Here is a 13,392-nt window from a genome sequence, read left to right as displayed (position 1 = left end):
ACCCTTATTTAATTACTGTTTAATGTCGTTCAAATATTCTGAATTTTTATGAGATTTGGATATGGGATATGTTATAAATATATGCTTACTCAATCGGCATTTTAAGAAATTCCAGCCACGGCCACACTACAGGCGCGCAATGAAATTCGCGCAATAATACGAAATGAAACCATGGCCAGCGCACGCATTCATGTCAGCATGCAGAGCAAGTACGACCGCGTGGTCCTGCTGGTGGACATGGACTGCTTCTTCTGCCAGGTGGAGGAGAAGCAGCATCCAGAGTACCGCAACCGCCCGCTGGCCGTCGTCCAGTACAATCCCTGGCGAGGGGGCGGCATCATCGCCGTGAACTACGCGGCTCGCGCCAAGGGAGTCACTCGCCACATGCGTGGCGATGAGGCGAAGGACCTTTGTCCGGAGATCGTTCTCTGTCAGGTGCCAAATATCAGGGAAAAGGCCGACACCAGCAAGTACCGCGATGCCGGCAAGGAAGTGGCCAACGTGCTGCAGCGATTTACGCAGCTCCTGGAGCGCGCTTCCGTAGATGAGGCTTACTTGGACATTACTGAGACCGTTAACCATCGTATGCAACAAATGCAGAGTGTAAGCGCTAGCCCACAATTTGAAAGCGTTTCCTTATTCTTTTACTCGTTGCAGGGAGCCTTTGCTCTGCAACCACAGGAACTAGTGAACACCTTTGCTGTGGGCTACCCCAACATAGGCGACTTCGTTAACAAGATAACAAACCGCTTTGCCAATCCCTACATGGACGACGAACGCTTCCAGATGTCTTACGACCAAAATGACCTTCCCGCCGTCCGCCAGAGCGACATTCGGCTGCTTATTGGCGCCTCTGTGGCGGGTGAAGTTCGTGCGGCTGTAAAAAAAGAGACTGGATACGAGTGCTCGGCTGGCATAGCGCACAATAAGATCCTGGCCAAGTTGGCAGCTGGAATGAATAAGCCCAACAAACAGACCATTTTGCCGCTGGCGGAGACCGCTAGCTTCTTCGACTCCTTGCCAGTGGGCAAGATCAAGGGGCTGGGCGGCAAATTCGGTGAAGTGGTGTGTGAGACATTAGGCATAAAGTTTATGGGCCAGGTGGTCAAGTTTACGGAGGTAGAGTTGCAGCGCAAGTTTGACGAGAAGAATGGGTGAATCCATAAAGACGAGTAAATCACGTTCGAAGTAACTTATTTCCTCTTATTCCAGCACCTGGCTATTCAACATCTCTCGCGGCATAGACATGGAAGCTGTGACTCCCCGCTTCTACTCGAAAAGCATTGGATGCTGTAAAAAGTTTCCAGGTCGAAATAACATTACGGGATTAAAAACCCTTCAACATTGGCTTGGCGAGCTTTCCTCCGAGATCAATGACCGCCTTGAAAAGGACTTTATTGAGAACAATCGCAGGGCCAAACAGATGGTGGTGCAATATGTGCAGGACATTGACAGCGAGGAGGTGGCCAGTTCCCGCTCAACAGCTCTTAAAGATTACGACCAGGAGTCCATCGTAAGGTTTTCTCTAGACCTGATCAGGGCAAACACAAAAACGTTTCTACGTCCTGGCAGCGAGTCTGTTTTAAACAATGCTATCAAGTTCCTTGGCATTAGTGTTGGCAAGTTCGAAACTGTCTCTAGTGCGCAAAACAAGCTGCAGGAGATGTTCGCCAACCAGGCTGCCAAAAAAAGAAGAATCAGCGCAGAGGAGCCAGCGCAACCGCCAAAAGTTCATATGGAAAAGAAGCCGAAGCAAACGGAGGAATTTAAGATGAAGAGCTTCTTTGCTAACTATTTGCAAGGGGCCAAGAAAGAGGATGCGAAAACAGATGGCCTTTCCGTGGATCCCTTGGCTGCTGCACCTGCGGAAGCTACTCCAAAAAAGAGTTTTAAAGAGGAGTATAAGCAGAAGCCTCATGTGAGTTCAAGGACTGTAGCTGTCGACGAAGAAACTGTTCTTACATCAACACCACCGAAGTTTAGGAAAAGCTTTTTTTCACTGTACCTAAAACAACAAAAAAGACACCAAGGGTCGTCGATATCGGGGGAGGACTCCTTAGATGTGCAGGGGCTGGCCGAGGAATTGGACGCCATTGAGGCTGGCAACTCAAAAGATTTTGATGAAGACACTGAGGAGGAGACAACTAGTGATATCCAAATGTCTAAATATGAAGAACTGCCACCCGATGCCGTGCAAAAAATAGTATCAAACAACTTGAATGATTCAACAGGGAATGAAGTATACATTAAAACTGGTATAAAGCACTCCACTCAACTTGAGCCTCTTCCGCTCACTGAAGACGAATTGAAGCCTTCAACGTCGAAAAGAAAGTTCGATGAGGTCGAAAATTCTGGAAGTAAATACAAGGAAAGTTACGTTGAGTTTGCAGTACCCAACCTTCGCACCAATCTTTTGCCTACTATTAAATGCGATCAGTGCGGAGCAAACATTCCCGACGAAGTTAAGTCCCTACAAACGCATAGAGACCATCACTTCGCTCAGGAACTGAGCCGAACGCTGAGATGCAACGAGCGAGAAGAGAGGACGCAGAACCTACAGAAGGTATCTCTTAAACCGACGCCACTCAAAAAAAGCAAGAAGACGGCTGGTTCTGGTAGCATTTCCAACAATACGGCACCATTGACGAACAGCATAACCAAGTTTTTCAGCGCCAAATCAACTCAGGAGCAAGCATCTAGTGATCCATATATGCAGCAGTGCACGGAGTGTAAGGCTTTCATTAAATGTGTGGACATGCCGGAACACTTAGACTACCACGTAGCGAAAAACCTTCAGCGCAAACTAAACCAGCAGGATCTGCGAACTCGAAACGTGGCGCTAAGCAAGGAAAAATCATCTCCAGCTCAGCCAAAGAAACAATCTCAGAAGAAACTGAATTCCACCATTTCATCATCTTCAAGTGGATCAAAGACAATTGCCCAGTTTTTCAGCCAAAGCAATTAAAGAAACTATTACACCGCTTTAAGTGTTCAAATTTATATAAGTACAAGACAAATTTAGTTTTTAAGATAAAAACATTTTCATATTCAACGCTGAATCAAAAACGATGAAAACGTGCCAAACCAATTAAAATTTGTTGTGCACATATCCTAGCTATCTCAATCAGGCTCTGGACAGTAAATTGAGTGGATTTCTTTATGGGCTGCTGTTTATAATTTTTAGTTAATTTAAGTTATACTCGATCGAATAGTTATCCTTAGTTTTTTGCGTTCTGTAAATTTTTTTTCAAATCGAGTAATGAAACTCATATTTCTTTTTGGTTTTATTTTTCCAAGTTTAGGCTTAAGTTATAATGTTGATCATTACAATTATCCATCCGTTGATTATTAAAACACAGTGCTCTGTAAATACTAAATATTGTATTTGTATAGTATGGTTAATTCTTAGAGTTGTACCACATTTGCAGAGAAATGGGTATTTACAGACTGCTTTAAAATAGGATTACGTTAAAATTATTGCGCCTGAGATGACGTGACGACTAGATCGAGATCCTTGCTCTTCGAGTGCTTCTTGACGCCTATGGCGTCCGCTTCTTGCACTGTTGTAGGCAAGACAACGTTGGTGGTCTCTGGGAAAAACAGAGTGAACAAACCGCTCACGATCGCGGCGCCGGCAAAGAGCATGGCAGGAGCATTGGCGTAATACTTGGCCTGTGGAGAAAGGAAAATGAAACACTTAGATACTAGCGGAGATCCAAATAACATTGAGCACCTACCAGAAGCGGGGTTTGTGGGGCCAGCATGGAACCAAACCTGCCCATCATGGAGCAGAAGCTAAGCAGGCTGTTCCTCAGATTAGTGGGATAAATCTCTGAGGCGAAGAAATAGAGCACCTGAAAGCTGGCAGTGATAGTCAGTTTGCCAACAAGAAATAGCACTAATTGAAGCACCGGCTGATCCGCGCCGGTAAAGATAGTCCCAATGCAGCAAAGACCGCTGGTCAACATCAGCCCGCAGAGAGAGTACCGCCGGCCGAAGCGGTCCATGATGAGCAGAGGCATGAAGAACCCGGGAATCTCAACCAGGGCGATGTAAGCGAAGTTATTGTACTTGTCTCCGTCCAACAGTACAACATTAAGGCTCAATCCGTAGTAGACCAGCACGTGGACAATCCAACAGAAGGAGCAGTTGGCAATGCGCCACTTGAAGTTCTTGAAAGCCTCGCGTATTGGGAAACGGCTTTCCGATGACTCCTGCAATTTGTCCCGATTTGCCAGGACAAGCTTGTCCAACACGCTCTCCGGCAGTTCGCGCTTGTTCACATGGGCGGCTCGCCGAAGGATATTCTTGGCACGCTCCTCCTTCCCCTGACTGAGCAGCCAGCGCACGCTCTCCGGTAGTATCCAAAAGTAGGCCAGTAAGATCAGCGAGGGACCATAAGTGATGCGCAGTAACATCCGCCAGTCGTGGAACACCTTGGCCGACATGGCGAGCAGCACCTCACCCACCGCGTAAAAGACCGTAATTACGCTGCACGCTAGCACGCGTCGCTTGGGTCCCACCAGCTCGATCCCAATCACGAAACAGGTGGAGTACAGCGTACTGCTGGTCATGTTGTCCAGGAACTCGAACACTAGAAACCAACCATAGCTCGGCGAGAAGGAGCGAATTACGCCAAGCACGGCTCCCAATATTCCGCCTAGAGCAATTGAGAAACTCCGCCCATATCTGTACAAACATTTTATGATTAAGGAACATAGAGTATAAGATGTCTACACTTACCGATCCGCTACAAAGCCTCCGATGGGAATGCCGAAGAATTGTCCCAGGTTGTTTATGGTTCCCACCATAGATAATTTCCATTCATCATCGCAGAAAATGCCAAACTGTAATGGATCTGTGTTTCAAATCTTTTGCCGCCCACACCTACTTAGAATTAACAAGGGAGAAAGCTATAGTCGAGTTCCCCGACTATCTGATACCAGTTGCGTAGCTAGTAAAAGTGCGAAGGAGAAATTTTAGCACTGGCGTGGCAAACATTTTGTTGGATAATCAATATACATTTTCAAGACTAATTCAAAAATGAAAAATATCAAAACAATTTTCAAAAGTGTGGGGCTTTGGGCGGTTTGTGGGCGTTAAAATGGGCGTGGCAAAAAGTTTTTTGGCAAATCGATAGAAATTTACAATACTAATACAAAAATGAAAACATATCAAAACATTTTTTAAAAATGTGGAAGTGACAGCCCTGGGCGGTTTGTGGGCGTTAGATTGGGCGTGGCAAAAAGTTTTTTGGCAAATCGATAGAAATTTACAAGACTAATACAAAAATGAAAAAATATCAAAACATTTTTCATAAGTGTGGGCGTGGCAGCTTTGGGCTGTTTGTGGGCGTTAGAGAGGGCGTGGCAACCTGAATCGACAAACTTGCGCTGCTTCTATGTCTCTGGAGTCTGTATGCTTAATCTGAACTTTCTAGCTTTTGTAGTTCCTGAGATCTCGACGTTCATACGGACGGACAGGCGGACATGGCCAGATCGTCTCGGCTATTGATCCTGATCAAGAATATATATACTTTATATGGTCGGAAACGCTTTCTTCTGCCTGTTACATACTTTTCAACGAATCTAGTATACCCTTTTACTCTACGAGTAACGGGTATAACAAGAGAGAACGCAATAACGCAATAGTCGAGTTCCCCGACTATCTGATACCCGTTACTCAGCTAAGTGGAAGTGCGAAGGAGAGTCTTTAAAACTGACAGTTTGTAACGGCTTGTGGGCGTTAGAGTGGGAGTGGCAAAAAGTTTTTTGGCAAATCAATAATAATTTTAGACTAATACAAAAATTAAAAAATATCAAAACATTTTTCAAAAGGGTGGGCGTTGCAGTTTTGAACGGTTTGTGGGCGTTAGAGTGGCCGTGGCAAAAATTTGTTTGGCAAATCGATAGAAATTTTAGACTAATACAAAAATTAAAAAATATCAAAACCTTTTCCAAAAGTGTGAGCGAGGCAGTTTTAGGCGGCTTGTGGGCGTTAGAGTGGGCGTGGCAACATGAATCGACAAACTTGCGCTGCGTCTATGTCCCTGGAGTCTGTATGTCCTGAGTCCTGAGTCCTGAGATCTCGACGTTCATACGGACGGACAGACGGACGGACAAACGGACATGGCCAAATCGACTCGGCTATTGATCCTGATCAAGAATATATATACTTTATATGGTCGGAAACGGTTCCTTCTGCCTGTTACATACTTTTCGATGAATCTAGTATACCCTTTTACTCTATGGGAATAAAAATAAATAAATTCCCTAATGTCCGTCTGTCGTTGTCGTCGTATGAAGTCGATCAGGAATACAAACAATTGAATCGACAACTCAGAGACTGGCGTTTGTCGATTCATGTTCCAGATTAAGCCACAACGCTAAAACTGCAGCACATTATGTTTCGATATTTTTCATTTTTGTTAGTTCTATTCTATCGGAAAATGACGACCAACGCCACAGCCAAATCTATCCCTTTGAAAATGTCGATATTTTTATTTTTATAGTCTTGTAAATTTCTCGATTTCAAAACTTTTCAGACTTTAGCCAAACCACTTAGTTTTCTGGCATTACCATTATAAGTATCAATGTGGACTCGATATACGTTTCTTGCTTTTTTGTGTTTTTTTTTGGCAGAAAGTCAAAAAAAAATTTTAACGGAATAAAACAATTTATGTTTTTTTTTATATTTGGGATAGTCTAATTAGATTAAAAAAAAGTAGATTTTTACTTTTATATGCAACACAGGCTTATCGCCAACCTCTCAAAGATAGCTGATTGTCGATAACATGGGTAAGACAAAATTGGCGACAAATCATTTTGAAACTCTTGTGGTTTATATTTCCTCGGAAAATTAAAAAAGTTTAAAGTGTTGTCATGAAAAACAGTAGCACAGGTATGTAGATTTGTAGTTCACTAACATTTTTGTGTATGTTATATGTTTTTGACCACCCACAGGATCTATCTTTTAGAACCATGTCGTAATAAATATTCCTTATATTAGTTTTCAATAAGTATTTAAAAAGATAAAACATCGAATATAATCAAAAATTGTTAACTTTATGTCTAATACAATAGTATTACTATGTCCTATTCCTTAAAGATATAATTGTTTAGGCTGCCTGAAGGTAGCAGTACAATAATTTAAATTTTACATGTATCCAAACTTTTTAATAAAAAAAAAAAAAAAAAAAAAATATATATGTTTTTGTGTAGTTTTATCGTGTTTTGTTTATGTGCCGTTTTTACAGTCAACTTAACAAATGTAGCTGTGTTTCGAGGAATATAGCCAACCACTTCAAAAGAATTTTAACGGCAAGTTATTAACTAACATGTGTATAATATTATACAACTAGTTTCATATGCTCCTTTTTGTTCCTTTTTGAAAAAATCACGTTTTTGTAGTTGAATATTTGTTTGGGAATGCAGAGCTGCAAGACATTTGGAGCAACAATAGTCGCTCTGCAGTTAGGCAGCATATATTTAAAACAATTGGTCAGAATAATTTAAATGAATGTTGTATTTTATTGGTAAATACTTAAATATAGATAAAAAAACTTTTTTTTTCGTTTATATGGCAGCTATATGAAAAAGTTGACCAAATCAATGGAAACTTTGTGGGTCGTCTTGGAGGAAGTAAAGAGTAACACAAACCAAATTTGGTGAAGATAGGTCAACATTTCGAATTCCTGCCAAAAAAAAGGCAAAAAAAAAAACCAATGTGCAATGCAATGGCGTACACGAAACATTTACCAAACTAAACGAGTTATCTCGTATTAAATGCATTTCTTCTCGAAATAAAAATCTAAACAAAAATGCATTTAATACGAGATAAAGTAAGTGTAAAGATTATATCCCTTAGCTAAACGTTTTGGATGTTACGATTACTACCCATTATTCATTTTTTTATGAATGCTCTTACCCAATGCCGAGCATGCCTTAACCTTGTAAACAATTATTGAAAATAGAATTCAGTCAAATCTGTCAGTCTCCCTAGATATTTACCTAAAATGCAACATCATTTGACTAGGATCATCTAAATCTAAATTGTGTTTTCATATTGCAATTGCTGTGCCCCAAGCTAGGCATCTGTGGCACTTATCTGCCAGTCACCGTTTTAGCATATACATACGTGTCCAATTGTCTGATAAAGAATGTTTTAGCATTAAAACTCATCAGGCCACTTAGGCAACAGCTTCCGACATTATCATAGGGCACCTTATAATCCGTCCAAAAACTACGGAAACAGTAGTGACCGCGAAAACTAAATTAGTTTTCCCTTGGGTGGTAAAATTCCACGATTATGCCTAAATTGCTGGCTAAATAATAATAATTCGGTTTACCTTTGGACCCTCACACTGGTCTTTCTGTTGACTCAGCTGGCATACTGGACGTATGCTTTATACCCACTGCTAAATAACGTATTATACGTTAAGAGTTTTACGATCATTTACTGCAATCCTATCTTCACTTTCTTTCAATTCAGGCCCCGTCTGAGTACCCACTATTTGATTACGATTGTCAACAAATCGATATCGCCTATCAGTTAAGTATTTACTGCTGAATTTAGTCATTGAACCCGTGTAAATGGATAGGTTAATGCTAACACACAAATAAGTACGAAAATAAGGAAAGAACGCTATGGCTGAGTTCCTGGACTATTCTCAACTTTTCCACTTTTTGATCCTAATCCTGATGTATGTACATACTTTATATGGTCGGAAACGCTTCCTTCTGCCTATTACAACGAATTTAGTATACCCTTTTACTTTACGGGTACAATATATAAAATGCGGGCTTGACAGTTATTTGCAGCTTGTGGGCGTTTAAATGTGCAATCTTCTGAAACAAACTTGAGTTATTCGCTTAAGTTATTTCGCTTTCTAGCTTTTATAGTTCCCGAGATTTTGACGTTCATACGGACAGTCGGTGTCACAGACAGATATGATCAAGAATAGATACATATGTATATGTAATTTACAGGGCCAAAAAAGCGTCATTCTACAAGTCTAGTATACCTGTTACGTTTAGAGTATAAACTTTGTATCTAGATTGTATGTGTAAAAGCTCATTAAAAATGCGTAACGGCATAATGTGTCAAAATTTGGAAAGAGTGGGGGATCTACCATGTGAGCCCATGTTCTATAAACAAGCAATTAAATACCACACTGAGTTATTAGCTTCACAAACGGGCTAATCAATCTGTGATAGTTTGGTATTTGATTCTGATAGTTCAAAGATAAGAGTGAGTTTGTTATGATGAAACTCTATTATGAGTGTGTAGACGGTTTAATCGGATGACTGATTGACAAAGTCCAACGACTGCCACATCAAGATTTAGTCGTTTAGCATGCAGTTGTGGCACTCGAGAATAGCACCCCCGATGAGGAGCATTTATACTCACGTCATTGGAAATAGTAACTTCATCGTCGCGAAAAACGAACTTATTGTGGGCGCAGGACTCTGTGTTTTTTGTGAAGTGGTCGCGCGTGCAGATGTCAACCGAATGGTTCCAGTGGGGCAGCTCCGAGTTGATGTACCGATTGCAGGAGTCCAGATCCTTGCCGTTCTTGGGGATGCTCCAATCGGTGTATGGCGCGTAGTAGTTGCTTCCGGGCAAATCGCACTCTTCCACGCTACATCTGTCGGTAAAGAGGAGTTCCATCATTCGATTCTCACAATTATGCCTTCAGGAACCATTTATATGGCCATTAACTTCACCTGTGCGTCACTGTGGCAGCGGTAAACACGTATGTGACCGAGAACATGGCGTGAAACATCATCGGTAGGCAGATCAGTACGAATATGATCAGCTGAAAGCGACCGAACTGCCCCAGATGCTTCAGGATAGCGTCCAGAGTGACGTCATCGGAGTTCTTTACCGGTGGCGACACTTCCACATCCGGATCTGCGGGTGGCGCTTCACTGGCTGCCATTTCCCAATCTCTGCCTGCGATAATACGGGGCACAATCGAAGCACACGTTTTCGCTTTACTTATGCACTCGCGTTGCGTTATTTTCATTCAACAAAATACGTATACTTTTATTTTTACCCTCGCCGCAGAACACTTTGCGATGTGTAGGGCACCGAACCGCGTCTCGGACTGTGACTTGCCTGCTGAGATCTCCCGTTCGGCAATGTGAGCAATCCACGATCGGTCGCGATCGCAGTCCGTCGCGACGGATGGAACAGATCGCACTGCCGACCAACTGTTGATGAGCATGGGTATAGGCGCCTTGATAAGATTGCCGGTTTCATGGGGTTCCGTGTTTGGGTAGGCTCGCCTGAAGATTATGGTACCGTGTGTCGTTGCGTTGTTATAGTAGACAAAGTCCAAAGGCAGATGTCTTGGACTCAAAAATAAGAAATAAGAAAAATATTATTTCGTAGTATCCCGTCCTGATCGATCAATAACTTCCACGTAACCGAAGCACTCTCAATAGTCAGCTTAATGAGTAAGTAGTGCTGTGTAACATCATTTTTTTGTTAATCTTGGTAGATCTAGTCACATGAAAGGACTAGAAAGGACGCTGTATGCATACAACTCCTTATTTAAAATTTAGGTTGATTTAGTAATAAGCATCAATTTCTAAATCGGTGTTCGAGATTTCTATACTATTATGGAGGATCCATGTAGACCTCTTTCAACTATTTTAATCAATTTTATTGGTCACGTTCCGCAAACGTGATACTTCTATAGTTTATATGTCATTCCATTTTCCGATTTGGCCAGCAGCCAACCCATTTGGGGATCGCACTTGGTCAGTGACAGAACATATATAAATTTGTTTAAAAAATGTATATAGGCTTAGACATATTTATTTTATGTGTACGTCATGTTCATGACCAGGGCTAAATAATTTCATATTAATGCAGCGATTATCAATGGGACCAGTTGTTTACCCTGTTAGAAGGTATTCACCTTTTCACCTAATTTAAACGAATTTGCAATGTTAACTGTATTTTGCAGGTCAATAAGGTTTTTTTTTTTATGAATGAAAGGTTGCATAATATAATTATGTTATGTCTATCTTGACCTCGTTTGGAGGCCGTCCATTCAATACGATACATGGTTTACCCAAATTCGTCGATCCAAACAAACACTATCAAGAGGCAAAACTTCGACATTTTGCTAGTATCTTGAAAAACTAGTTTGGCTATACCGATGTAATCCGACTTTAGCATTTCAAATTTCCGATAATCCAAAGGTAATTATATGTAGTTATGTATCACTCTATTTCGCGAATGATGTTAGGAGTTTATGATATGCGACTCTACTATTGGGACCGACACAATTTAATTAGCACGCTAATGGAAAATAACTTGGGCTAGGGAACAAAACAAGTCTCTAGTATTTATTAAAATGGGATTTCACTGAACTCCGTACTTGAACCTGAACATCTAGAATTAGTAGTTATGCAAAACTACTTAAAATTGGATTAGCGGAATATAAAAGCGAAGTTTTTATATACGTGCTTGAGTAGGAGAATCGTAACTCTAAGCTGTCAAACTGAAATAAATTTTGTTATTGTACCGTACTGTTCATGTTCTGGTTAGCAAACGCAATTAAATCGGCTATGACGTGAAGTCTAAAATTGTTTATTTTTTTAAAACTTTCCTCTGCCCTTCTCCTGCATTTAATGCTGCTCTTCCTCCTTGTTTTCACGTTGACACTGTTTCTGCACATTTCAAAATATTTTGCTTGTTTTTAATGTTTATACCGTAGAGTTATAGCGTTTCCGACCATATAAAGTCAATATATTCTTGATCAGGATCAATAGCCGAGTCGATCTGGCAATGTCTGTCTTTCCGTCCGTCTCTCCGTCTGTCCGTCCGTATGAACGTCGAGATCTCAGGAGACTCCATATTCCAGAGACATAGACGCAGCGCAAGTTTGTCGATTCACGTTGCCACGCCCACTCTAACGCCCACAAACCGCCAAAAACTGTCAGTATGGAAATTTATCCTTTGGAACTACTAGCTATCAGGTATCAGATAGTCGGGGAACTCGACTATAGCGTTCTCTCTTTTTATACCCGTTACTCGTAGAGTAAAAGGGTATACTAGATTCGTTGAAAAGTATGTAACAGGCAGAAGGAAGCGTTTCCGACCATATAAAGTATATATATTCTTGATCAGGATCAATAGCCGAGTCGATCTGGCCATGTCCGTCTGTCCGTCCGTCTGTCCGTCCGTCCGTCCGTCCGTCTGTCCGTCTGTCCGTCTGTCCGTCTGTCTGTCCGTATGAACGTCGAGATCTCAGGAACTACAAAAGGTAGAAAGTTGAAATTAAACATACTGACTCCTGAGACATAGACGCAGCGCAAGTTTGTCGATTCATGTTGCCACGCCCACTCTAACGCTCACAAACCGCGCAAAACTGCTACGCCCACACTTTTGAAAAATGTTTTGATATTTTTTCATTTTTGTATTAGTCTCTTAAATTTCTAACGATTTGCCAAACAACTTTTTGCCACGCCCACTCTAACGCCCACAAACCGCCCAAAGCTGCTACGCCCACACTTTTGAAAAATGTTTTGATATTTTTTCATTTTTGTATTAGTCTTCTAAATTTCTATCGATTTGCCAAAAAACTTTTTGCCACGCCCACTCTAGCGCCCACAAACCGCCAAAAACTGTCAGTGCTGAAGACTCCTTCGCACTTTCACTAGCTGAGTAACGGGTATCAGATAGTCGGGGAACTCGACTATAGCGTTCTCTCTTGTTTTTATTAGACTTGTAAATTTCTATCGGTTTTCAAACTTTTTTAAAAGTCCAGTCCAACGCCCACAAACAGGCCAAAACTTACACGTAAAAATTTTTATTTTTTTTATTTTAATATCTATTCCCCAATTTCTACCGATATTCCAGAAACTGTTACAATTTCTTAATTGCACTTTTACTACCTGAGTAACCGCTATCTGAACTCGACTATAAAATTCTCTCTTGTTTTATGAATGAAGTTTGGTGGCCATTTTGGCGACAGGTGCTTCACTTGGTTGACCCCGTACCATTCGAGGTTTGCATTGTCAAAATCAAAGAGGATTTAGAGGGTTTTTATTAATTAAAAAGGCGTAGATGCCAAGGTTAATATACTGTCGACTATGAGATACCCTTTACTCAGGTAATGGGAATGTGCTTGGCTCTGTTTTACTATAAGTGATGTGCTCCGGAATAAATTCCCAGACACGTTTGGCGTATGTGTAATTTTGGCCATCGCTCTTGGGGAAAGCAATTCGAATGCAGTGCAGTTGGAAATGCGTGACAATGACAGTCGCTGGGAGTCTGCAGGATCAACTGGGTCGCTACGGGATTTTGTAACTTCTCGACGTTTTAGTCGATTGGCGCAAAAGACGTAAATTAAACCGATAAATTGTTTTTTTCAAA

General features: G+C 41.4%; 2 protein-coding genes across 2 annotated transcripts; one reads left to right on the top strand and one right to left on the bottom strand.

Moving 5' to 3' along the window:
* Positions 1 to 118: 118 nt before the first annotated feature.
* LOC122617437 (DNApol-eta) lies at positions 119 to 3,216 on the top strand. The gene is made up of 3 exons (XM_043793293.1): positions 119 to 603; positions 658 to 1,154; positions 1,213 to 3,216. The coding sequence occupies exons 1-3, from the start codon at positions 172 to 174 to the stop codon at positions 2,963 to 2,965; spliced, it is 2,682 nt and encodes an 893-aa protein (XP_043649228.1). The 5' UTR covers positions 119 to 171; the 3' UTR covers positions 2,966 to 3,216.
* A 148-nt stretch (positions 3,217 to 3,364) lies between these two features.
* On the bottom strand, positions 3,365 to 10,189 carry LOC122617438 (organic cation transporter protein). The gene is made up of 5 exons (XM_043793294.1): positions 9,726 to 10,189; positions 9,409 to 9,646; positions 4,744 to 4,847; positions 3,738 to 4,689; positions 3,365 to 3,672 (listed from the first exon to the last, which is right to left on the bottom strand). The coding sequence occupies exons 1-5, from the start codon at positions 10,025 to 10,027 to the stop codon at positions 3,475 to 3,477; spliced, it is 1,794 nt and encodes a 597-aa protein (XP_043649229.1). The 5' UTR covers positions 10,028 to 10,189; the 3' UTR covers positions 3,365 to 3,474.
* Between the last annotated feature and the right edge of the window lie 3,203 nt (positions 10,190 to 13,392).

This window comes from Drosophila teissieri, chromosome 3L (assembly GCF_016746235.2).
Source record: "Drosophila teissieri strain GT53w chromosome 3L, Prin_Dtei_1.1, whole genome shotgun sequence".
NCBI lineage: Eukaryota > Metazoa > Arthropoda > Insecta > Diptera > Drosophilidae > Drosophila > Drosophila teissieri.
The sequence above is the reverse complement of the archived record's forward strand: the minus strand, read 5'-3'. Positions and strand labels throughout refer to the sequence as shown.